Consider the following 27,207-nt stretch of genomic DNA (forward strand, 5'->3'; position numbering starts at 1 on the left):
TCCCCAATTTTTTTTTATAAAAGCTATTTTTTTTTATCAGTTTAGGCCGATATGTATTCTTCTACATATTTTTGGTAATAAAAATCGCAATAAGCATATATTGATTGGTTTGCGCAAAAGTTATAGTGTCTACAAAATAGCGGATAGATTTATGGCATTTTTATTATTATTATTTTTTTACTAGTAATGACGGAGATCTGCGATTTTTATCATGACTGCGACATATGGCGGACATATCGGACACATTTGGCAAATTTTTGGGACGATTGACAATTATACAGCGATCAGTGCTATAAAAATGCATTGATTACTGTATAAATGTCACTGGCAGGGAAGAGGTTAACACTAGGGGGGGATCAAGGGGTTAAGTGTGTTCCCTGACTGTGTGTTCTAACTGTAGGGGGAGGGGACTGACTAGAGGGGATGACAGATCGTGGTTCTTAGCTATTAGGAACTCACGATCTGTCTCTCCTCACAGAAGAGAACAGGGATTTGTGTGTTTACACACACACACGTCCCTGTTCTGCCTTTCGTGTGCCTGCTATCCCGCTTAAAGGAGCCGACGTATAGCTACGACGGCTCGCGGGATGTGCCGTCCTGCCGCAGTATAATGACGATGGCTGGTCGGCAAGCGGATACTCTTGTTATAGGTATAGACCATTTATGTACCTCCTAAAGCCTGGTCAAAAAAACCCAGAGATGGCATCATCCCACCCTATCTTATTGCTAGAATGTTGCTAAGACCCTCCCAGCTGATTCAATTTCTCTTGCATGCCCCTCTGTTCCCTGCAGAATGTGAAAGGAGTACCTGGTACACACAAATGGTTAGGAGGAGCATAGAAACTCCCAGGTGGACAGTAACAGACCCCGGAATTGTAATAGGAAGTTCTCGCTAAGTATTCAAAACATATAAGAAGCCAAGGGCAGACTCAGCACGCCAGGCTCCATCTGGACCTAAAATATCAGTTTTGAAAGGACTGACCCTTAGGCAGGCCATAGAGGATGCGATTTTCTTTCCACGGGTTGCAGGAAAGAAAATCGCTTGATTCCCCTATCAACACAATCCATGTTGATAGGTTAATCCCTCCCAAAAATCTATTGTGTTCTCCTGGCGGGGGGGGGGGGGGGGGGAGCTGTCCCTGCTGGGAGAACACAGTGATGATTGCTAGCGGCTATAGCCACTGGCAACAATCGCATGTAAAAATCTGACATGCTGGTTGTGCTCAAGTCGGTCAGCCTGCCCATAGATTATTCAAATTCCCTCACATGTCCTCTTTCTCCACCGTCACAATCGGCCAGAACACAATAGCGTTGCGGGAGGGATTCCCCTCATAAAGAAAAAAAGTTTAAAAAAGAAATCTAATGCAGCCATCACAGCTAAGAAATTGCAACAGAATACATTTTTTTTTTTTTACTTTAAAGTGTATGATAGGGCAAAATAAAAAGAATATAAGCAGTACATCTGAGCAATATATGCACAGTTGTCCATAGCTTATCCCTTTAAAGGAAGCAGTGGTGTCCCATTATTAGGGGCACCGCCCCCCTAATCCATGTGCCCGGAACCTTATCTACATGCAGGGTGCCGGACGCATGGATTTCAATAGGGGTTTTTTTTTTGAAGCACATGATTAGGGCCTGAGGCTCTAACTGGCTTCAAAAAAGGTTGAGCTCTGGGCGCAGAGCACTGCGCCCTGAGCCCACCCAGTTGTGTGACTATAGCAAATTAATATTCACTTTTGTCTTCCTGATTCTCCTCCCGACCAATCAGGAAGCGGGTCCTAAGAACCGATTGGAGGACCCACTTCCTATTCGGGAGGAGAAGCAACAGCCCCGGCTCTTTCCTAGAGCAAGGAGCAGCATCGGCATCGGCTTCAGTTGGCCTAAGGTAATGCCACTGATCGCCGCCATCCGGCAGGTTTGTTTGCCACCCCCCCAAAATATTAGGCACCAGCCCCCACTGAAAGGAAGCAAGCATCTTTCAAATTTCCAGGAGTTCAGCTTTAATGATAGGTCCACTTTTAAAGCCAGCCATTGATGGGTTCGGTTCAGTCCCTGCTGGACCAGCTGAGATTCAAACCTTCCATGGACTGGTTCAACAGAGACCGGCCCATTGTGACAGGGGAGAGAGAGGGCATGTGAGGGAATTTGAAAAATCTGTGGGCAGGCTGACCAACTTGGGTACAACCAGCATGTCAGATTTTTACATGCGATTGTTGCCAGTGGCTATAGCTGCTAGCAATCATCACTGTGTTCTCCCGGCCCGCTCCTCCCCACCAGGAGAACACAATAGATGTGCGGGAGGGATTCCCCTATCAACACTAACTGTGTTGATGGGGGAATCGAGCGATCATGTATGGTTTGCCTATAAGGGTCAATCCTTTCAAAAATAATATTTTTGGTCAAGATGGAGCCTGGCGGACTGAGTCAGCCCTTGGCATCTTATATGTTTTATATACTTAGTGAGAACTTCCTATGACAATGCTCTGTTCTTGTTCACCTTGGAGTTTCTGTGTTCCTTCTAAATATTTGTGTGTTCCAGGTACTCCTTTTACATTCTGCACTATTTAAAATAAATAAAAATCCAGTAGGGTTGGTGGGGACCTCTGATAATGGCCACAGCCATTGTGCAGAACTGGGAACTCAGCCAGAGATCTCACCAATGGGGTCTTTTAAGAAAATATCAAGTGCTTGAAAACAGAACTCCGGTTGCTTTGTTTTGTGTTTTTGTTGGATGGTATCTAGCTTGTGTAACATCATCAGTTTATGCAAAGTTTTTTTTCTTAGATCCCCCTTTGACGGCAGTTGGGGTTGAATCCAACATGTCATTATGAGTTTTTTGGCAACCAATAAACAGGAGTGTTCAAATTTCATCAATTGGGTTTCGATTGCTGCTGGTTGATGGATTACGTGAAGGAGGGTCGTGACTATGGTTGGGATTCTTTTTTTCTTAGTGAGTTGGAACATGAAGCCAGAAGGTTTGAATTCGAGGACAGTGCAACAAGAGGTGGTCAAGTCCTGCTTTGTCCTCATGGCATTTAGGGTATTTTTTTAATGTAAAAATGGGGATCTGGTCTAACTCCACCATGCATTGAAATATCAGCTTGGAATGCACTCATCCCGTAAGGGATTAGAGATCAGCAGAAATGTTCTGCTCCGGAGCCAGTTGCTATAGATTGCTACCCTCTGCACCCCATCACTGCTCTTTACGCTGCCTGGCTGAATGAGCCTGATTGTACAATCAGCTTGGAACCAGCAGCCTGACAAGCTCACTGTGTATATTTTATGGAAATATTAATCATATTGTGCAATATAGCTCAGGGGTCTCCTGGGTAATGTACACAGGTCATAAAAATATATTCCTGTCAAATCAAAGCCTACACAGGATGTGATGGAGAACAGCGTTCAGTAGATACACAGTCCTCGTAGTAGTAGTCCCAGATAGCAGGGCGTGGGCACTCACATGCCACAGGCAGACAATATTCAGCTGCGCTATGGATTGTAGGAGGATATTTGAGAAGCTAAGACTTACGGACATCAGTGTTTTACAGTAAAACTTGAAGTAGAGATACAATGTCATATTATTTTTCTGCATGTTTCTGCAGGCTACTGTGGGGACAGAGCAGGCCTTAGGGTTCCTTAGGGTTTGCTCACACAAGCAACCGCCTGCCTGAATGAGGGAGGATGCGTACATCTAGGACCGGGGTGTCAGACTTAATTTCATTGTGGGCTGCATCAGCAGTGTGATTGCCCTAAAGGGCCGTTTGTACCTGGGTCGCACAACGTACAAAGTGCAGAGTTCAGGATTATGTCAGGATTATGCTACATACAGAGTGAAGCGCTCAGCAGTGCGCTACGTACAGAGTGCAGGATTCAGGGGTGCGCTACATACGGAGTGCAGGGTTCAGGGGTGCACTACATATGGAGTGCAGGGAGTCAGGAGTGTGCTATGTACAGGGTGCAGGAATTCATGAGTGCACTGCATACAGAGTGCAGGGATTCAGGAGTGCACTGCATACAGAGTGCAGGGATTCAGGAGTGCACTGCATACAGAGTGCAGGGATTCAGGAGTGCATTGCATACAGAGTGCAGGGATTCAGGAGTGCACTGCATACAGAGTGCAGGAATTCAGGAGTGCACTGCATACAGAGTGCAGGGATTTAGGAGTGTGCTAAGTACAGAGTGCAGGGAGTCAGGTGTGCGCTATATACGGAGTGCAGGGAGTCAGGTGTGCGCTATGTACAGAGTGCAGGAAGTCAGGTGTGCGCTATGTACGGAGTGCAGGGAGTCAGGTGTGCGCTATGTACGGAGTGCAGGGAGTCAGGTGTGCGCTATGTACAGAGTGCAGGAAGTCAGGTGTGCGCTATGTACGGAGTGCAGGGAGTCAGGAGTGCGCTTTGTACAGAGTGCAGGGAGTCAGGTGTGCGCTATGTACGGAGTGCAGGGAGTCAGGTGTGCGCTTTGTACAGAGTGCAGGGAGTCAGGTGTGCGCTATGTACGGAGTGCAGGGAGTCAGGTGTGCGCTATGTACAGAGTGCAGGAAGTCAGGTGTGCGCTATGTACGGAGTGCAGGGAGTCAGGAGTGCGCTTTGTACAGAGTGCAGGGAGTCAGGTGTGCGCTATGTACGGAGTGCAGGGAGTCAGGTGTGCGCTTTGTACAGAGTGCAGGGAGTCAGGTGTGCACTATGTACGGAGTGCAGGGAGTCAGGTGTGCGCTTTGTACAGAGTGCAGGGAGTCAGGTGTGCGCTATGTACGGAGTGCAGGGAGTCAAGGGTGCACTGCGTACAGGGTGCAGGGAGTCAGGTATGTGCTATGTACGGAGTGCAGGGAGTTGGTGTATGCTATGTACAGAGTGCAGGGAGTCAGGTGTGCGCTATGTACAGTGTGCAGGGAGTCAGGTGTGCGCTATGTACGGAGTGCAGGGATTCTAGGGAAAGCTAAATACTTTCTCGTATTAAAAGAGGTATAGACTCGAGAAAGACATCATTTTGCCTGTTTACAAATACATCAATAGTAAGACCTGCGATTCGGTTTTGGGTACAAGGTCACATAAGGATGTTGTGAACCTGTAAAGAGTGCAGAGAAGGGCAACCAAACGAACAATAGCATGGAGGAATCCAGCTATGAGGAAACATTACTGAACTGAATTGATTCTCCCTTGAGAAGAGGCATTAAAGGTTGGGGTAATGATCACCTGGTATAAATTATAGTTCGGTGGTATAGTGAACTCGGTGCAGAGTTGTTTAATCTATGGACACTGCAAATGACAAGGGAGCACTCGGTGCATCTGGAGAAGGAGAGGTTTAACCTCCACATATGAAAAGGCTTCTTACAATAAGAGCTGTGAAGATGTGGAAGAGACTTCTACAGAAGCTAAATCTACCCAGCTCATTTGACTGTTGAACAAGAAAGCTGGATGTGTTTCTAAATGTACAGAATTGAACTGGTTATGTATCTATAAGTAATATCATAGTATAATAGTAGATGAGGTCGAATAAAGACAATAGTCCATCTAGTTCAACCTGTGTAGGTGTACATGTGTCAGTGTCTATAAGTATATCTCGTATCCCTGTATGTCATACTTCTTAACCACTAATGGACTGCCCGCCGTCGTTATATACATCGGTACTTTGATGCTATATACCGTTGTTATGGCAGGAGCTAGCTGCCATAACCCCGGTATTTTTAAAAACGGTCCTCTTGTGGTCTCAATGGCGGATTTGCCGCAAGATAACTTTTATCGGGGTGGGAGAGGCCGCACTCCGGTCGTTTTCGCCGCTTACTGGAGCCTTCGGTAGCGGCGGAGACTATCATATCTGCTCCCCTGTGAAGCTGGATGCTGAGTGAGGGAAAGATGACCCCCCACTCGGCTCCATAGCATTGGAGGGCGGAAGTGATGTCAAACATCTCTTCCACCCAATGCTCTTAAAGGAGAATTTTTTTTTTTTGTAAAAAATAATTACCGGTACATTTATTTTTTTATTTATTTAATTGCATTTTAGTGTAAATATAAGATGTGAGGTCATTTTGACCCCACATCTCATATTTAAGAGGCCCTGTGATGCTTTTTTTCTATTACAAGGGATGTTTACATTTCTTGTAATAGGAATAAAAGTGACACAATTTTTTTTTTAAAGAACAGTGTAAAAAGTAAAAAAAAAAAAAAACACAGTAAAATAAAAATAATAAAAAATAAAAATAAATAAAAAATTTTAAGCGCCCTGTCCTGCTAAGTTTGCACGCAGAAGCGAACACATAAATAAGTTGCGCCTGCATATGAAAACGGTGTTCAAACCACACATGTGAGGTATCGCTACGATCATTAGAACAAGAGCAATCATTCTAGCACTAGACCTCCTCTGTAACTCAAAACTGGTAACCTGTAGAAATTTTTAAACGTCACCAATGGAGATTTTTAAGTGCCAAAGTTTGTTGCCATTCCACGAGCGGGCGCAATTTTGAAGCGTGACATGTTTTGTATTAGTTTACTCGGTGTGACATTATCTTTCACAATATATAAAAAAATTGGGCTAACTTTACTGTTGTCTTATTTTTTTAATTCAAAAATTTAATTTTTTCCCAAAAAATTGCGCTTGTAAGACCGTTGCGCAAATACAGTGTGACATAAAGTAGTGCTACAACCGCCATTTTATTTTCTAGGGTGTTAGAAAAAAATATATATAATGTTTGGGGGTTCTAAGTAATTTTCTAGCAAAAAAAAAAAAAATGATTTTAACTTGTAAACACCAAGTCTGAAAAATTGGCCCGGTCCTTAAGTGGTTAAGATGCACATCTAGGAGTCTCTTAAAACTATCAATACTCCCCGCAGCCACCACCAATTTCCAATATATCCAGTGTACAGTGTAATGTATACATCTAAATTGGATCATGCTTCATAAGATTTTTTGTTGGTTTAGGGTTATGTATACAGGGCCGGAGCTACCACTAGGCAAACTAGGCAGCCGCTTAGGGCGCACACTTAGTGAAGTGCAGCTTCACCCTTTCATCTCAGGGTGCCTAGGGAGCCCGGCTGCAGGTGTTTCTACTCTCTTCTCTCTGCAGCAAGCAACTAAGTCGAAGCATCTGGTGAGACTGCATTGATGGGCGCTGGTGAGGCTGCATTTAATGGGCGCTGGTGAGGCTGCATTGATGGGCACTGGTGAGGCTGAATTTATTGGGCACTAGTGAGGCTGCGTTGATGGGCGCTGTGAGGCTGCATTTAATGGGCGCTGGTGAGGCTGAATTCATGGGCACTGATGAGGCTACATTTGATGGGCGCTGGTAGGCTACATTAATGGGCGCTGGTGAGGCTGAATTTAATGAGCGCTGGTGAAGCTGCATTGATGGGCGCTGGTGAGGCTACATTTATTGGGCACTGGTGAGGTGGCATTTATTGGGCACTGGTGAGGCTGCATTGATGGGTGCTTATAGGCTGCATTGATGGGCGCTAGTGAGGCTGCATTGATGGGCGCTGGTGAGGCTGCATTTATTGGGCGCTGGTGAGGCTCCATTTATTGGGCACTGGGGGGGCTGCATTGATGGGTGCTGATGAGGCTGCATTGATGGGCGCTGGTGAGGCTGCATTGATGGGCGCTAATGAGGCTGCATTGATGGGCGCTGGTAGGCTGCATTGATGGGCGCTGGTGAGGCTGCAATGATGGGCGCTGATGAGGCTGCATTGATGGGCGCTGGTAGTCTGCATTGATAGGCGCTGGTAGGCTGCATTTGATGGGTGCTTCTTTCAAAAGGTGGGGTATACATTGGCAGGGCAAAGGGGGTGGAGTCAGGGGTGGAGCCAGGGAGGGGCAGCAAAATTATGTTTCGCCTAGAGTGTCAAAAATCCTTGTACCAGTCCTATATGTATAGGTAGGTTTTCAATGTTTTTTTTTTTTAAATCGTTTTTCTGTTGGTTGAACTCGAATGATGTGTCTTTTTTTAACCTATGTAACTTGCATTGGCCGGTGTAGTACTGTACTTTTTTTGTGTGGACTACCAGCTAATAAAGAGCAGGGATCTCTATATTCCATCATTCAGAAAAACAATGAAAGTTTCTGAAACGAAAGAAGCATTTCAGAGAAAGAGTTTTGCTCAATCATTGAAGCCAACCTACCTTGCCTAAGGACAAGTTCATTGTCATGAAGCAGACTATCAGTGATCATCCTTACAGTAAGAGACATCCTGCTATGCTGGTGATACACAGCCGGTGGATGTGATAGTGTATCTACAATGTATACATTACACTGTACACTGGATATATCACATTGCTACTGTATGGAGTCACCATTGTCTGGCAAATCGCTTCTATTCAATAACGCAGCATGTAAAACTGCCCATAGATATTCTATCATGTCACATATCTTCTGTGCCAATTCTGCCCCTAAGGCGGGTCATAAAGCAGTCAATTTTATTTGTTCATTCAACTAGCAGGTTGAACAAAAGAAAATGACTCTTCCCCCTATCCACAGACTTGATGCGAATGGGGGAATCCTTCCTGCTGAGTCTTTGTATTCTCTCAATTGTGCTGCAAGTTTGAAAATGACTTGTTAAGCTATTGCTAGCAGTGGTGGTGCGTCCATAAGGGCGCACGGGCACCACCCCCTCTCTCCTGCCACCCCCTCTATCACTAATAGATAGATTCATGCATTGCATGGCCGCCGCTGCCACTCCCTATTCAGGCGCCCGGCCCCCTTTTTGGGCGCAGGGCGCCTGAATTACAGCGACAGGGGGTGGTTTTGAAGCACCTGGTTAGAGCCATAGGCTCTAATAGGCGTCAAAAAAGGTGACCTGAGAGCGCCATGCTGGGTGCTCGCAGGTCACTCAGCTGTGTGTTAGAAAAGCAAATGAATATTCAGGCTCCTACAGGTGGCAGGCAGCACTGCACTTCCAGCACTGCCTTAACCCTCTTGGGCATGGAGTTCACCAGAGCTTCACAGGTTGCCACTGGAGTCCTCTTCCACTCCTCCATGACGACATCACAGAGCTGGTGGATGTTAGAGATCTTGCGCTTCTTCACCTTTGAGGATGCCCTACAGATACTCAATAGGGTTTAGGTCTGGAGACATGCTTGGCCAGTCCATCACCTTTACCCTCCGCTTCTTTAGCAAGGCAGTGGTCATCTTGGAGGTGTGTTTGGGGTCGTTATCATGTTGGAATACTGCCCTGCAGCCCAGTCCCTGAAGGGAGGGGATCATGCTCTGCTTCAGTATGTCAAAGTACATGTTGCCATTCATGGTTCCCTCAATGAACTGTAGCTCCGCAGTGCCGGCAGCACTCATACAGCCCCAGACCATGACACTCCCACCACCATGCTTGACTGTAGGCAAAACACACTTGTCTTTGTACTCCTCACCTGGTTGCTGCCACACACTTGACACCATCTGAACCAAATAAGTTTATCTTGGTCTCATCAGACCACAGAACATGGTTCCAGTAATACATGTCCTTAGTCTGCTGGTCTTCAGCAAACTGTTTGCAGGCTTTCTTGTGCATCATCTTTGGAAGAGGCTTCCTTCTGGGATGACAGCCATGCAGAACAATTTAATGCAGTGTGCACCGTATTGTCTGAGCACTGACAGGCTGACTCCCCACCTCTTCAACCTCTGCAGCAATGCTGGCAGCACTCATATGTCTGTTTCCCAAAGATAACCTCTGGATATGACGCTGAGGACGTGCACTCAACTTCTTTGGTCGACCTTGGCAAGACCTGTTCTGAGTGGAATCTGTCCTACTAAACCGCTGTATGGTCTTGGCCACCCTGCTGCAGCTCAGTTTCAGGTTCTTGGCAATCTTCTTATAGCCTAGACCATCTTTATGTAGAGCAACAATTGTTTTTTTTCAGATCCTCAGAGAGTTGTTTGCCATGAGGTGCCATGTTGAACTTCCAGTGACCAGTATGAAAGAGTGAGAGCGATAACACCAAATTTAACACACCTGCTCCCCATTCACACCTGAGACCTTGTAACACTAACAAGTCACATGACACCGGGGAGGGAAAATGGCTAATTGGGCCCAATTTGGACATTTTCACTCTCACTTTTGTTGCCAGCGGTTTAGACATTAATGGCTGTGTGTTGAGTTATTTTGAGGGGACAGCAGATTTACACTGTTATACAAGCTGTACACTCACTACTTTACATTGTAGCAAAGTGTCATTTCTTCAGTGTTCTCACATGAAAAGATATAATAAAATATTTACAAAAATGTGGGGGGTGTACTGACTTTTGTGAGATACTGTATATATCCAGCACAGAATTTTATATGTGATATACCATCATATTCCTTTATAAATACCTTTATATTGTCTTTTCTCTTAGCCCTGATGAAAAGAGACCCTTGGAACCCTGAAGCACATTTTTTTATTTATCACAATGCTAAATAAAAAAAAAAACATATTCTGGAGAAAATAAAATCAGCTTGGCTCCTTCCTCTCAGTACCTCTACCAATAAAAACAGCAATTTTAAAGCAGAACTTCAGCCAAAAATAATAAGAAACATTAATAGCCCATTAAGAGATAAAATAGTAGAATGCTATATTCCTCTTTAATCCAGAGAGTGCATTTTTCTGCCTCTACACATCCTCAATCTAATGGTCAGCATTCTTCCATCCACTTCATTTGAGCATAGGTAGTCCTGAACTTTCCCCAGCCTGTGACTGGACAGTGATAAGAGAAGCAGCACATTCATGAGTTCATCTCTCTGTCACTCTGCTCTCTCCTCCTATCAACATGCTTCCTGTCAGCACATAAATTGATTGGCTCCTTGTACTGCTACTTCCTCTCACACTCTGGCAGGAGGCCAATAGTAATTCAATTCAGGTACGAACACTTCTAGCATTTAAAATGCATTTAGTGACTGATTAGAGAGTTACTATAATTTGTGTCAACTTTAACACTTGCCCAATGTATACAAAAACAGAAAAAAAGAAAAAAATATTTTATATCCTTTAAGAGACTCAATCATGATTACATTCTAGCTGCCTCCTTTCCCACAATTCCGTGTTTCTGGAAAGATGGATCTTTGACAGGATAACCATCAAGGCTAAGGATAGCGCTGCTAAAATAACTTGGCTACACCGACAGGTTTTTATGAATCTATTTATTATTTTATGCATGTATGGGCTCATTAATTATCTAGTAAGGCTTGGTTTGGTTTTGAAAATATTTCTGTAGGACCCTTGAGAGTCCTGCTGGAACAAGGCAGAGTTTGTATTTACAAACAATTTGCTGACTTCGTCCACAGCTCCTCTTTAATCAGAGCCGATAATGTGTTTTCCAGGGTCAGGTAGAACCTCATTAGATGGAAGTTATAGGGTGTGCGCGTATGAGATCGCAAGCATGATGGGGAAGAGAGTGTCCCGAGCTGAGATGGAGTTTTCTCTGCTTATTGACAGTCATAAATCCACAGGGCTGCTTCGGGATGTGATGCTCTGGGAATTCTACTCAAGATCGGCTTTCAGCATGAAGAAAGAAATCTGGGGGAGATTTAAATATATATATATTATTTGGCAAAGAGTGCGTCTGGAATCGGGACAGGAATAAGAGAATTAAAGTGAACCTGCGCTTTTCCATTGCAAGAAAAATCTTCAGGTTCATTTAATACTCAGCCTCACTGCATATACTCACCTAACCTTGGCTTCCCTGCCGAAACATTCTCCCACTGGAGAAAAGATATATATCTGGTACTTCCAGGCATGGAGAATATGTGACTCCCCTTTCTCCCGCAATGGGTGCCTAAGTACCCAATTGCCAGTCCCAAGTACTGGGTGCCAAAGTGCCCAATTGTCAAGTGCTATCACATGGTGGTGGTGGGGAAGAGTCTTTAGCACTGAGTAACCCCCCGGCCTAGATAAACTTGGAGCTAACACAAGGCTTTCTGGCACCAAAGGCCAAAGCAGTGGTGGAGTAATGAAAAGAGGTTGCATTGGTTGTCTTTTCCCTGTCATGCACCATAACATGGACAAAGTAAGAACAGATCCATCATAAAAACAAATGGTTGATAACTAACTGCACAACGTTTATTGGAGACATACATAGAATTACTCTCTTTCCAAATTTGTGCATGGAATCATTCAAGCAAGGGTAACTTTAAACTGCAATAACCCTTAGCATGGTAGATTGCATTAGCTTATCAGCAACCAACTGGAATGTTGTATTTGTTATGAGAAACCTATCGTCTCTAGTAATTACTTAAATGTTACACCATTGCCATTACTTATATTACTTACATCACTTCCATATAAGGTTATAAGTTTAAAGTGACCCTATCCGGATAGAAATACAGATAACTGCAACTCCTGACTTGTATTTTAAAAATTCTGTCCCTGTGCTGCCTTATTGACCCTGGTTTCCAAAATCTGGAACAAGCCTATGCATACTGGGCTGAAGAGAGGAAAAAGCCGTCAACTCAATCTTCTGCAATTGATGAATTTATTGTAGCAGGTGAAGTACCAAATAATACAAGGGCTTAAGTGTTTTGGCATGTGGCCTTATTAATGGTTGTGAATAAGGCTACATGCCGAAACGCGTAAGCCCTTGTATTATCTTGTGCTTGTATTATGTATGGGTGTAAGAAAGACACCACAAGCCAGCGAACAAACTGCTCACCACCTCGGGGTATCAGACCAGGTTTCATCTCATTTTATATGCATATTGGACTGGCTGGACTTGCTAAAAAATTTTTACCTAAAGCTATGACTTTTTTTGTATTGTTTTGGATAGATTAGCAAATGGTTAAAACTACTCTCAGGTCTTCTATTTCACTTGATGTTCTAGAGACACAACATGATGTGGGAGGAAATCTCTCCAAAGTTTATGTATTGCTTAGATCGTATGTCTCCAATCTTTCTAAACAAAGGGCCAGTGGAGCCAGTAGGAGAAGAAAATCCCCCTTGCATCATCAGTAATAAACAATGCTCCATCAATGGTACCAGTGGGAGGAATAGTGCCCGTTTGTTGGTGTCAGCGGGTGAAAGAGTGTACCGTTGTTGGCGTCAGAGGAAGAAATAGGGCCCCGTCACTGGTGCCAGTGGGAGGAATAGTGCCTCATTCTGGTATTAGTAGGAGGAGTAGTGGCCCATCATTGGTATTAATGGGAGAAATAGTGCATCATTTTTGGTGGCAGTGGGAGGAAGAATGTCCCATTGTTGTTGTCAGTGTGAGGAAGAGTGTCTCATTGTTAGGGTTAATGGGAGGAAGAGTGCCCCATTGCTGGTGTCAGTGGGAGGAAGAATGCCTCATTGTTGGCGTCAGTGTGAGGAATATACACCTACATAAGTTTGTTAGACACCCCATACCCAAAACATGAGCAATAATATGGAGTTGTCCCCCCTTTTTTCGACAATAACATCCTCACTTTTCTGGAAAGGCTTTCTACAAAATTTTGGTGCGTTTCTGTGGGAATTTGTGGCCACTCAGTCAAAACAGCATTTGTGATGTCAAGTTCTAATGTTGGATGAGAAGACATAATGAGCACTCCTATTCATCCCAAAGGTTTTCTGCAGAGTTGAGGTCGTGGTTATGTGCAGGCCACTCATCAAACCATGTCTTTCTGGAGCTGGCTTTGGGCACAGGGATACAATCATGCTGTGGGTCTTACTCAAACTATAACCACAAAGCTGGAAGTGCACAACTGTCTCAAATGTTTTTGTGTGTTGTAGTATTAGCAGTACCCTTCGCACATGGAAACATCTGAACTCAATAATTTCACTTGACTGTGAAGCGCAAAAGAGTATAGGCTATAGCGCATATAAGAAAATAGAAAATGGTCAATATGCAGAACTTTAAAATAAAGTGATTTAAGGGTTTTGAGACTAGGATTGTGGACAATATGGTTGTGAAGTTTGCTTCCGCAGGGCTGAATAGAAAGAAATAAATTTACAATGCTTTAGTCAATTAAATTTTGTTTTAACTTTAGAAAAGTATCCTGACATCACTCCTACTGCAATGAAACATGTCAAAAAAGAATTCACTCAGCCTTTCATCGCCTGTTATAGCCAACATCTGCTTTTATGTCCTTGGGCTCCATAAGTTGTTCCTCGTTCAGAAGTCTGGTAATAAATGTTTTTGATTCATTTCCAATAAAAGCATGTTTCTCGATATTCAACTACATTTCCTGAACACAGTCTACAAAAGCCATTGAGGCACGCATGATTCATAAGTTCGCTTGGATCTATTACTTTCAGCAGTTGCCTAAAAGGTTAATTATCATAATGCGTAGACAGAAACTATGAAGCTGTGATTGTCTCACAGAGCTGAAGGGTTTGAGATATGAGTTGTATACAAGTCCTGAGTCACTGGCAAGAGCCAGCTTTAAAGAGGAACTTTAGAAAGACCCAATACATTCCATCAAGACCATGTTGATTTTACTGTTGAACTACTAAAATACTCTAAACTATTAGATTGTTATGTGTTGAGTCTTCTTTCCCTGTAGAAAGTTCAAAAGTTTGCTGTGTGCAGTTGCTGCTCCCCTCAACACCTCTATTCTGAGCAAAGAACTTGAGCAACATCAGTCAGCCAAGAAATCATGGAATCAGTTTTCAAGATCTTTTCTAGATTGTCTTTTGTATATATTTTTGCATTACTGGAATAGTCGTAAGTCAATGAACCATAGTAGCAAGGTTTGTGACTGTTCTATTGGGGTGATCAGTCATTGTTTCTGATTGTTTTAAGATTTTAGATAATCCTTTAGATTTTACAAGGCAATAGACATGGGGTATGATTGTTCTACTACTGGGAGTGTTCTTAGTTTGTGCAAGTGATTTATTGGTGTTTGAAGATGAACTCGTGATGAGTGATGGATTGTATTCTCAGCAATTCTTCTGTCAAAAAGAATAGTGTTCAGTGGCACATGGTAATCAGGTTGTGTGCACTTTATTCAGAAGATAGAAGGAAGATAATAAATTAAACCAACCTTTTCATTTCCCAATGTTTATAGAACCTGCTTCTAAATATGAACTTTGCAGCTAATAAAAGTATTTTTGTCCCCTAGAAATACTAAATACCAAGCAGTGACTCAGTTTACCAACATCTACCCTATAAAATGTGAGTTTTCAGTCATAATTACTAATACCCAATAATCAAATGTTTTTAAAGTGTTGTGGTCAGTCAGCCTCTGACTTACCGGTCTTGTGTTCCATGTGAACCCAACTTTTCATTCTTCAAACAAAAATCTGGTGAGCTTTGGAGGTAAATCAGTTCTGTTTCCAGCACTGGTCTGATGTCTAGGTCCTTTGGTACTAGCTGTTTCCGTGTACCCATGGGGCGATGAACCACCTTTGTGGCTGACAAATATTTGGTTTTAAGGTCCAGAGCAATCTCTCGAAGTTCTTGAAGACCTCTCCAGCAAGTCTTAATAGAGCAGGAACCCGAAACTCCATGACATTTACACTTCATCTCCACAGAGCCTTTCAGCACCTTCAAGAAAAACACAAGTGTATGTATGAAAGAGTCATAATAACATATTGCAGAGAACAAGAAAGTGTAGTGACTCATAACAACCTATTAGATTTCACACTTCATTACCATTTTGTCTATCAACCAACAAAACATGACTTCTAAATGATTGTGCAAATGCACTATTTTTTGCTAAAGCCAAGGTGTGTATCTTCACCCTAGGGTTGGGTGTTATATGGGTGGCACTGTAGCCAAATGGTTATTACTTCTGCTATACAAGAGGGGATTATAGGTCTTTGTTATGTTTGTATAATTTTACTTTAATAACTCAGACCAATGGATATGAATGCTAGAGTGTGTGTGGAAGGGACATTAGATCCTCTGACGAAGAGACAAATGATTGTGTATGGTAGGAATCTTAGACTGTAAGGTCCTCTGGGGCAGTACAGATTAGTGTGTATTGTAGAGACTTAACTGTAAGATCCTTTGGGGCAAGATCTGATGAATGAGTGTGAAAGGAACGCTGTTCTGTAAGGTCCTGTGGGGTAGAAAGATCTGATGAATGAGTGTGAAAGGAACGCTGTTCTGTAAGGTCCTCTGGGGTAGGAAGAGATTAAGTTGTATGGTGGTTCCAGAGGATGGGAGAGGCTCTACATAAGTCCTGGAGACTTAGAGGCAAATGTGGGAGGTGATGAGTGAAGAAGAGAGCAGGAAATCTTGGGAGTAGCTAAACGGACAATTTGGATAATATTTCAAGATGAGGTTGGCAATGTAGTCTGGGGGCAGAGTTGTGAATGGCTTTGTATGTTATAGTTAGTATTTTGAATTTTTTAACTTGGGTTACTGGAAGCCAGTAGATGGGTTGGCAAAGAGGGCCAGCAGCCACATATTGGTTAGTAAAGTGGATTAATCTAGCAGCAAAATTTATGACAGCGTGAAAGGGGATGGGTTGTGTAGATATAGGCCAGTGAAAGGCAGTTACAATAGTTAAGGCAGGGGATAACCAGGGAGTGGATTAGTTACTTTGAGATGTTAAGGTAGCAAGATTTAGTCAGTGATTTGATGAGGGACTCAAAGGAAAGGTCAGAGTCTAGTATTGCAAGGCATGGCCCTGGCATGCAAGGAGGGACTGATAGCTGTGCTATTGATCTCGATGGTAAAGTTGGGGGAGGAGGAGAATGGAAATATTATGAGCTCTGTTTTTGAGATTGCATTTGAGGAAGTTGTGTAACATCCATACTGATATGTCACTTAGTAAATTAGTGATATTTGAGACTGAAGCAGTGAGCTGAGAAGTAGAATTACAGATTTGGGTGTCATAGACATAGAGCTGGTATTGGAAGCCGATAAAGGCCCATAAAGTTCATTATGAGTGTGTGTGGTAAGTAAGTTAGATCATAAGGTCCTCATTCTTTCGGGTTTTTTTCAATAATTATTTTAACAATATTTATATATGAAAATAATTATCACTTCTTATGCCCTGATTTAGTACGTTGGTAAAGGGTGCCGGTTGATTTCCACTGTGAAGATTTGGCATTGGAACTGTCTTGGTTTCTCTTTTTTATACTGTATATAACCAGTATAGTGGATATATAACCAATACTTATCAAACTTAGCATATGATTGAATGAACTAAGGTTTCAGCAGCACTCTTACCTGTCTCCCTACTTCGCTGTTGTGTAGGTGCATAAGCTTATTGGCTTGGGAGCCTGCCTTCTTCATCTTCATTGGGGCATCTGAGAACTTAGACCCCATCATAATGCCATAGTTTAGGTTGTCAGCACATCCTCCCCACCGATACCCTGGGGCTGGTGCCTCTCCAGGGATAGGACCACAGGAACACCCAGGAATGTCACCTGAGGTGCAGGCCCTGGCAATCGTATGACTGATGGTGGCCGCAGAGAGAGCGTACACAAAAGCTGACTCTCGTGTCCCTGCAAAACAGAGAAAAAATATTGGTTAATGGTCAGGAAGAGGAATGGGGTGAGAGATATCATACATAAAGAATAATGGTTAGGAGGAGGGTGGGTACTCAGTAGGTGGTGCTTATCTATATGCTAAGGGCCAGGAGGAGGAGATACTCAGTAGGCAATGGCTTATCTATAGGTAAAAAGGGCGGGAAGAGGAGTTACTCGGTGAGAGTAGGTTAAAAGGCAGAAGGAGCAGGAGGTACCTTATCGATGGGGTAATATGCAGGAAGAAGTGGGATCTATAAGTTAATGAACAGGAGAAGGTACTCACTCCCACTGATATTCAGTGGGAAGTACCTTACCTACAGGTTAATAGGCAAGAAGAGATAGTCAGTGGGAGGTGCCTTATCTATATAGTGATAAGCAGCAGGAGATACTCAGTGGGAGGTACCTTATCTATGTGTCAATGAACAGGAGGAGGTACTCAGTGGGAAGTATCCTACCTCCCACTCTCAGGGGTGAAGGGCATGTGTCCACAGCGCATCGGCGCCACGCTCAGTGGCCCTGTGTGCAATGTGACGTCACTTTGTGGTGCCGCAACAGGGCCATTTGTTTTCATCTGACCGACAGTGGGGACTCCAGTGCTCATTCATATGTGGCGCCTGCCGTACGTGCTTGGGCCCCTCCCCCCCACACTTGTCGTGCGTGTGACGTTGGTGGTGGCCCTTCCCCCTTGAGCATACATAAGGTCACCCCCTGAACGCAGTTCCCCTCTCCTCACACACATGTGGCACGCTCGCCTCTTGGAAACTTTTTCATTTTTGCACCTTTACTCAAGGTAAACACAGACGTGACCCAATGGTAGTGCTTGACCAGCATGTGCTCTCTCTCTTTCCTATTTTCTTATCACATTGGTTAATGTGACTTCTTGTGGCACTTACTACAACACACTTTAGGTGGTTCACACCACCACCGTGCTTATACACTATACCCTATTTTTTATTTTGGTTTCTGCTTTCTCATCAGTTTCACCAACTAATGGTCACTTCATTTATTCATTCTAGGTCATATCATAATTTCTGTTTCTTCTCGCCAATTGGACATACTTTGGAGATAAGGGGTCTGCGTCTCTTTGTTTTGGGGGTTTCTGTGTGGATATGGGGCACATGATCACCTCAGCTCCCAGGACGGACTATTCCTATGGCTCCGGTTCTGCTCATACTGCACACCGTCGCTACTTACTGGCTAGTAAGTACGCAGGGTGGACGGCATTGTCTTGTCTTGTCCTGCTGTACTTACCCCAATACAAGGATTAATTCTTACGTTATATGTTTTTATAGATACCCTACAACATCCGCCCCTGAAGAAGTGTTTTTACACAGAAACGCGTCGGCTTTAAGGATGTAGCTATGTGCCCTACTAGGATGATATCTGCATATGTCGCATTTTTCAACCTTTTGAATTACCAATTAAGCTGCCAACTGTTATGTGAATTGATCATGCTATACACGATTACCATGTGTTTACCATGTATACATTTGTGAACATGATGATACTATTTTTATGCATACGTACCAATATGATAATACTTACTTATTGACTTTCTTCTATGAATTTTACTATTGTTATGCATTTATATAATTTTTACTCCAGCAATAAAATTTGACTACATTTATCTACACGAGTCAACCACCTCATTTAAAGTCCCCAAATTCCTCTTTTTTTCGCTATCCCACCTACAAGGTAATGAGCAGGAAGTGGTATTTAGAGGGAGGTGCTTTACATATAGGTTAATGAGACGGAGGATTTACCTTACCTATAGGTTAATTAGCACGATGAAGTACTCAGTGAGAGCTGCCTTACATATAAGTTAATAAACAGAAGGGGGTACCCAGTAGAAGGTGCCTTATCTATAGATTAATGAGCAGGAGGAGGAATTAAGAGGGAGATGCCTTATCTATAGGTTAATGAGTAGGAGGAGGAACTCAGTGGGAGGTGCCTTACCTATAGATTAATAAGCAAGGAAAGTTAGTCAGTACGAGGTGCCTTATCTAAATATTAATAAGCAACGGAAGGTACCTTATCTATAAGTTAATGAAAAGGAGGAGGCACGTAGTAGGAGGTACCCTACCAATAAGTTAAAGAGCAGGAAGTGGTATTCAGTGGGAAGTGTTTTAGGTTAATGAGAAGAAGGCGGCACCTTACCTATAAGTTATTGAGCAAAATGAAGTGCTCAGTGAGAGGTACCTTACATATAGGTTAATGAACAGAAGAAGGTACTCAGTAGGAGGTGCCTTACATATAGATTGATGAGCGGGAGGATGAATTCAGTGGGAGGTACCTTATCTAGCATTTAATGAGGAGGAGGATAAACTCAGTGGGAGGTACCTTATCTGAAGGTTAATGAGCAGGAGAGGTGCTCAATGAGAGGTGCCATATTTATAGTAGATAATGGACAGAATGAAGAGAAGGTGCTAAAGTTATAGGCAGGAGGAGGTACTCAGGTGGAACAATGTAACAGAGAGAGCTTAGGATTTGTGTCACCAATGTGATGATGTTTACTAGCAGTTCAAAGAAAAGCCAGGAAGGCAGGGTAGTAACAGGGGGCATATCTAGCAGTCAATGCGACTTTCACCAAACATTCACTGGCGGTGAATTAATCACTGTAGTTGAAAACACATGCACCAGAAAGGTTCACTTGCGGTGAATGATTGATGAATGCCGGATTCACTGCCCCATAGGGTCCGGCGAACTGTAAATTCTAAAAAAACGATGGTGCCCTCCTTGAAGCCACCTAACAAATCGGAGGTATGTGCATTACTTTACTTCAGCAGAAAAATAAAAGATATATATGCTTTGGTCTGATAATTAGCTGTTTATCTGCCCTTGCCCTTTAACTCCCAGCTTTGAGGTGTGGAATATTTCAGTTCACAGGGTAGGAATGTTACCATTTCCTGCCGATGTTTGGCTACCGTAGACCACATAATGAGAAAGAATAACACAATCCGTGTAGTCATCAGACTAAAACATTAATACTAATGAAGGGAAGCTTCCTCGCACCAGCGTTCCACCATCATCCCATGCCATAACTGCCATTCTCCAGAGCCTCTGACAGCTAAGGTTACACTCCTAGGTGTGGGGGACGGAAGGGCTGCTTTAATGGGAAGGGTCTCTTTCAACGGCATAATGCTGATGAGTATACAAGGCGAAGGGAACATTCATTTTATGGGTTTTCTCTGCCTATTACTGGGTAATCACAAGAAAATGCCACAAAGATAATTAAACAAAGGAATTTCATTCATCAATTCCATGTCGCTAAAAAGGCAAACAAACCATTTCCAAGCTTAAAAATGTACTTTTAAAAGGAACCTCCTGGGGAAAAAAAAAGAGAATTTAACATACCTTTTTATTTATTTCTGGATAGAGCAGAGGAAGCTTAGGAGCCCCTCAGTTTTTTTTTTTATCAATGTCCATGTCCCTGCTGGGGAGATTTGCCCTCTTTATTTGTCCTGGTGACCACTATCACTGAGACATAAAGTGATGGCAAGTCTAACATTGGAAGGTTTTTATTGTTGTCTGGGTCCCCGTTATGGAGATTGATCCTCTCTAGTCACCCTTTCTATTTGCTCTATTTACCATTATCACTAAAAGTCCTACGTAAGTGCACACCAGAGATCCACAAAGTAGCCAAGACTACCAGCCACGGCTTTGAGAAGCCCCTGTCGAATCTTTGAAGGAACCTTGAGAACTTTCTAAGTGACCAGGGCTTTTTTTCTTAGAGAATAGGTGCAGGTACTCCCTCCTTCTGAGTCCCCCCTTTTCTCCGCCCCTCACCCACCTCCAAGCACCGTCCCTTGGTTCCACACCCTACCCACCTCCAAGTAGCAGCCCTTTGTAAAATACAGAACCAAGTATAATTTTGTAGTGTTACGTAATTTGTATGGAATTTGTTAATGATAAGAAGGAAAACAGTAAAAAAGATTTCTTGCAGCCGGCAGCTATAGACCCCTCACAAACAATAGATCCCTCAGCAACAACAGATCCCCCCCCAGAAACAATAGACCTTCCGCCAAAATACCTCCCCCAGCAAAATAGATCCACCCCAGCAACAAATGATCTCCCAGCAGCCAGCATTAATAGACTCCTCCGTCAATAGTACATCCCCTCCAGCAATAATAGATTCCCAATCAGCAACAATAATCCCCCTGCAACAACAGATCCCCTCCAGAGATAACAGATCCCCCAGCAGCCAGCAATAGATCCTCCAGAACACCCCAGCACCCCTTGCCATTACATACTTTCAGCTCCAGAGGTGCCGGAACTGTGCTTCCCTGTGTCCCCGCTGTAAAAAAGCCCTGTAAATGCCATATATATTTGGGACCTATAGAATCACATTATCTACATTATCTATGATATACTATATTACATGGAGAATAGACCCTAGTCCTGTGCTTGGAGGTCATATTCACCAAGAAACCTACTTTCTGTACTTCTTGTTGATTTGGACCATCGAATCTACTGTGATGGAGGAGAGCTCTGTTGGCGTCCTTTGTACCCTTTTGACTCTATACTGTGGGATTTGCACTGGAGAACACACTCATTCTAGCCATTGATGTTGTAAATATTTCACAACCTTTCACCTCCTGATGAAGATATAGGAGTTGATGTACTAAAGCTGCAGAGTGCAGAATCTGGTGCAGGTGTGCATGGTAGCCAATCAGTTTCTAACATCAGCTTGTTCAACCAAAGTGATATTAAAGTCTCGTTTAAAAAAAAAACAAACAAAAACAAACATGTTATTACTTACCTCCTCTGTGCAGTGGTTTTACACAGAGCAGCCCAAATCCTCCTCACCTCGAGTCCCTTGATAGTGCTCCTGGCCCCTCTCTCCTGTTGAGTGCCCCTACAGTAAGCAGCTTGCTATGGGGGCACTGTGTCCATTCACACACGGAGCCGTGGCCTGGCCCCATCCCCTCTCTCTCTCCTCATTGGCTCACTGATTTTGATTGACATCAGCGGGAGCCAATGGCGCTTGCTGCTGTCACAGCCAATGAGGAGAGAGAGTACCGGACAGCCGTGTCTCCTGTGCAACATCGCTGGATCGAGATGGTCCTCAGGTAAATATTAGGGAGGCTCAGGGGGGCTGTTGCACACAGAAGACTTTTAGTGCATAGAATGCATTAAGATAAAAAAAAAAAAACCTTCTGCCTTTACAAACGCTTTAAACTTTGACAAATAAAACCTGGAAGCTGATTGGTGGCCACGCAGAGCTGCACCAGATTTTGCCTTCCCTAGTTTGAGTAAATCAACCCCATTGTGTTTAAGAATCGAAACGTGTCAGTACGTTCTCACATTACTGATGCATTTATAATTGGCCTTATGTGATTGTTGATGATGGTTTAGCTATACTTACATTTCACCATCTGGTTTATTGTTTTTAATCAATTTCAAATGTCTAAATGATTTAATAAATTATATTAATTGTATTATGTAATTGTTTGGAATTTTAAACCCTAATGCCTAAAAATCCCACCCAGTGAGAACATACCTTTCCATTACATAGACATATATAAATAAAGTGCCATTTACTCAATTTGGTGTGTTAGCTGCTGAATCACCAGAGTAGCGCGGAATTACTTATTTTGTTTTTTGGACATTACATAGGCAGCAGTAGACCCTGACATCGAAGGCACATGCCCATGTTCCTAGTATCCCAGGTCTAATTAGAGAGCTAACAGATCAAGTCCCTTTGTCACTTAGCCTCACGTTGCTTCGATAGTTCCAACCCAACGGCACTGGCAGAGATCCCGAACACAGAAGGAAGTGGTGTGAAACCTGTACTGGTGGATACTCACTACTCCCACTTACCACCAATTAAAGGGGAAGGTGCTAATTACTGACCACCACAAGGGGGCACTGACCGTCACAGAGTGGAACCGACCACTGCATTGAAGGCCACTGACCACCACGTTGAAGGCCACTGACCACCATGTTGAAGGCCACTGACCACCACATTGGAGGCCACTGACCACCACGTTGAAGGCCACTGACCATCACATAGAGTGGCACCTGTGACCACTGGTATGCATGTCCCAGAACTGCTTTCGCCTCTGTGTCCCAGGTCTTTCCTTATTCCTACACCCCTGACATGACAGACCAAGTAGAATTTCCTGGAGGTGGATAGCAGTGGCAGCCCTTCTTTCTTGCGGCTTTGGCAGTGGTGTTGGGATGAGACAGGTTCACTTTACAGAATTTCCCTTTTTTTATGATTGCAGAACATGGAAAAGGGAGGTACAGCGCGGTTTGGAAATGCAGCAGATTACATTTTGGCAGTTTTCGGCGTTCCCCAATCAACTTGTAAATAAAGACGCAAGAAGGGGCGACCATGTGGGATTCTCCACTTACTTTCTAAATAAATATTTTTTTTTCATGTCTTTTTTAGTAAGTTTCTCAGATGGAAACAGAAGTAATGGAGCTGCGGATTCGCTTAGTGCAAAGAAAAAAAATCTTAGCAACACTGGCAAAAATAACTGCGGTCAGAATTATTTGATCCATGGCTGTATGTTGTTGGATATATTTAACACATCTCAGCTTTCTGAGATGGGAAGGGGGATCAGCTTTTAGCAACAAAATTTGGGGGTAAAGGACACACCCTGCCCTCAGCTTAGCTGATGTGCCCCTTGTACCTCTGCACCCCAGTGTCCAATAGTAGGGCAGAGATTAGTTGTAGCAAGTTACAAAGCTCTTAGCCCAAATGCTATATGAAAGAACACAACCTCAGCATCCCTTTAGAAGTTATATATATGAACGTGTTGCTCTGTCATGTATATGTGATAAAATGCCTTATCTATGATTAGGCAAACAAAAGTCCATCTTTAGAATAGATGTGTAAACTTATAGAAAATGTAAAAGTCCAAAACCAATTGTAGATCCACAAGCTGAAAGTGAAAAGAGTGTCCTTCCAATTTCAATCGGTGCAAACACCCAGTGCTCCCCACAGGATAGATAGGGCAATTATATCTGCTTACAAGATATTAAGACCTTCCAAGGTCTATATGCACATCAGTGAGCAATCACCCCTCACTTTGGGTATATACCACCTCAGCTGTTCAGCCTAGTTAGTGGACTACAATGATGCAACTTCCTACAGCAATTATTCTTTAGGGAACTCCAAAACCTGATCACACTGTATACCATATGGAAGAGGAAAATAAGCTCATTGTGCAACATTCATTAAAAGCACACAATTTTTTTTTCTACTTACAGCGAAGATGTTACAATAGGCCTATTGGAAACAAACATTCGTCCAACACCCTCTATGGGTGCAACGACGTCACTGCTGCTCCGTGCCTAGCCTGACGTACATTTCGTCCAATGGGACGTCATCTCTGAGACAGCAAGGGGGCTTTAGAGGTGCATGCTATGGCACTTTTATTTATTTATTTATTTTTTACTAGTAATGGTGGCGATCTGCGATTTTTTATCAGGACTGCGATATTGCGGCTGACAATTTGGACACTTTTGACACATTTTTGGGACCATTGACAATTATACAGTGAACAGTGCTATTAAAATGCACTGATTACTGTATAAATGCCACTGGCAGGGAAGGGGTTAAAACTAGGGGGTGATCAAAGGGTTAAATGTGTTAACTATAGAGAGTGATTCTAACTATGGGGGGAGGGGACTGACTGAGGGAGGTGACCGATCGGTGTCCCTATATACAGGGGACACACGATCTGTCTCCTCCCCCGTGACAGGACGTGACAGGACAGCCTTCCCAGAAGAGTTGAAGCTGTTATAGCTGCAAAGGGTGCGCCAACTCAATATTGAACCCTACGGACTAAGACTGGGATGCCATTAAAGTTCATATACTTTTGGTAATATAGTGTATGCAAGCATGTGATTTTATCCATGTTTAAAGTGATTTTAATCTCATTGTGGGCCACCCAGGGCCACTTTTAACCATTTTTGTACAATAAGGGCTCATGATCATGGGTGGAAAAAATGCCACGTATATACGCATGGATGCATTTTTTTATATTTTTTTTCCTGATCTGAATACAGTCAGGGCTGTGTTTTGGCTTAGGCCAACAAGGCCTAGGCCTAGGGCGGCACTTTGCGGGGGGCGGCAAAAAGGGCCGCCCCCCGCATGAGAGGAAGCCCCCCCACCCGTCTTGACGATTCCCAGCTCCCGCCTCCCGCACACATGCAGCCCACGGCGGCCGGATTTCTGCAGCGGCGCCGCGGTGTATGGGCGTGCTTGGCAGAGGGTGGAGCCCCACTCTCTGCCAAGCACGCCCATACACCGCGGCGCCGCTACAGAAAGCTGGCCGCGGTGGGCTGCATGTGTGCGGGAGGCGGCAGCCGGGAATCGGCAAGACGGGTGGGGGGGGTTTCTCATGCGGGGGGGGTGGCGTGTGTCACTCGCGCCCCCATAAGCAACAGTTGACAGGTGGAGCCTTAAGCTCCGCCTACCCTCCCCTGCACTGCTTTCCTGCAGTGAATCTTCTCCTCGGCCCTGGGGCGGGATCTGGCTGTGACGACAGGAGGAGGAGGAGAGAGAGGAGCACGAGGGAAACCCCCAGGACAGCAGGTATAATGATTGAATAAATTATATCAGTGTTATGGGCACTGGCAGTGGCAGCATTTGATGGGCACAGTGTTAGCATTTGATGGGCACAGTGTTAGCATTTGATGGGCACAGTGGCTACGTTTGATGGGCACAGTGGCTGCGTTTGATGGCACAATGGCTGCGTTTGATGGCACAAAGGCTACATTTGATGGCACAGTGGATGCGTTTGATGGGCACAGTGGATGCGTTTGGTGGGCACAGTGGCTGCATTTGATGGGCAAAGTGGCTGCGTTTGGGCACAGTGGCTGCGTTTGATGGGGCACAGTGGCTGCAATTGATGGGCATAGTGGCTGCGTTTGGCACAGTGGCTGCGTTTGATAGCACAGTGGCAGCATTTGATGATGGGTACAGTGGCTGCGTTTGAGGGCACAGTGGCTGCAATTGATGGGCACAGTGGCTGTGTTTGATGGGCACAGTGGCTGCGTTTGATGGGGCACAGTGGCTGCATTTGATGGCACAGTGGCTGCGTTTGATGGGGCACAGTGGCTGCGTTTGATGGGGCACAGTGAGGCTGAAATTGATGGGCACAGTGAGACCCCCCCCCCCATGATAGCATTAAAACTCAGCAGCTACAAATACTGTAGCTGCTTACATTTAATATTAGGACACTTACCTGTCCAGGGATCCAGCGATGTCGACACCTCAGCCGATTTTCAGATTGGCTCTCGGGTTTTACCACTATCATTCATGGTAAGGGAAACCGACCGGTTCCCTACTGCGCATGTGCGAAGCGCGTTGCACTTTTCTGAATGGCCCAGTGGAGGAAGGAGGAGGGGGGGGCAAACTTCAGAGGGGACAGCGCAGTCTCCCGGAAGTGGGGAAGGGTACCTGTCAGAAACAGGTACCCGTTCCCCCCTGAAAGGTGCCAAATAAGCCTAAAGAGGAAGGGGCGTGGTTTACAGATGATAGGGTGGGTCTTAAACAGGAAGGGGTGTGGCCTCGGCAGGATGGGGTGGGTCGTATTTAAATTAGGGGGGTGCATGCGTTTAGTCTGGCCTAGGGCAGCACAAAACCTAAATACACCACTGAATACAGTCCATTGCTTTCAATGGGTCTGTACACACTGGTCAGCATTGTACACGCGTGTGCTTAAATCACACCTGAATCTTAGGTTATCAAAATGTTTAATGAGCATATACGCACAGAGACATGTGTAAACACACGTACTAAACCGAAGAAGACTTGTGGGGGTTTTTTTTGTGTTTTTTTTATGCTTATAATTATTCTGTCAGGAAGATCCGAGGTTTTATACATAAGTTCCATGTCTAAGGACCC

The 27,207-nt window shown here is 44.1% G+C and overlaps 1 protein-coding gene across 1 annotated transcript in view; it reads right to left on the bottom strand.

The window, feature by feature from the left end:
* Positions 1 to 27,207, bottom strand: part of WNT11 (Wnt family member 11) — a 138,948-nt gene that overhangs the window by 10,788 nt on the left and 100,953 nt on the right. The window contains exons 4-5 of the mRNA XM_073612868.1: positions 17,044 to 17,321; positions 15,116 to 15,408 (exon numbers count right to left, since the gene is read on the bottom strand). Of these exons, the coding sequence (XP_073468969.1) occupies positions 15,116 to 15,408; positions 17,044 to 17,321 (571 nt within the window). The remainder of the gene's footprint in view (positions 1 to 15,115; positions 15,409 to 17,043; positions 17,322 to 27,207) is intronic.

The sequence above is a fragment of the Aquarana catesbeiana genome, linkage group LG02 (genome assembly GCF_042186555.1).
Source record: "Aquarana catesbeiana isolate 2022-GZ linkage group LG02, ASM4218655v1, whole genome shotgun sequence".
Lineage (NCBI taxonomy): Eukaryota > Metazoa > Chordata > Amphibia > Anura > Ranidae > Aquarana > Aquarana catesbeiana.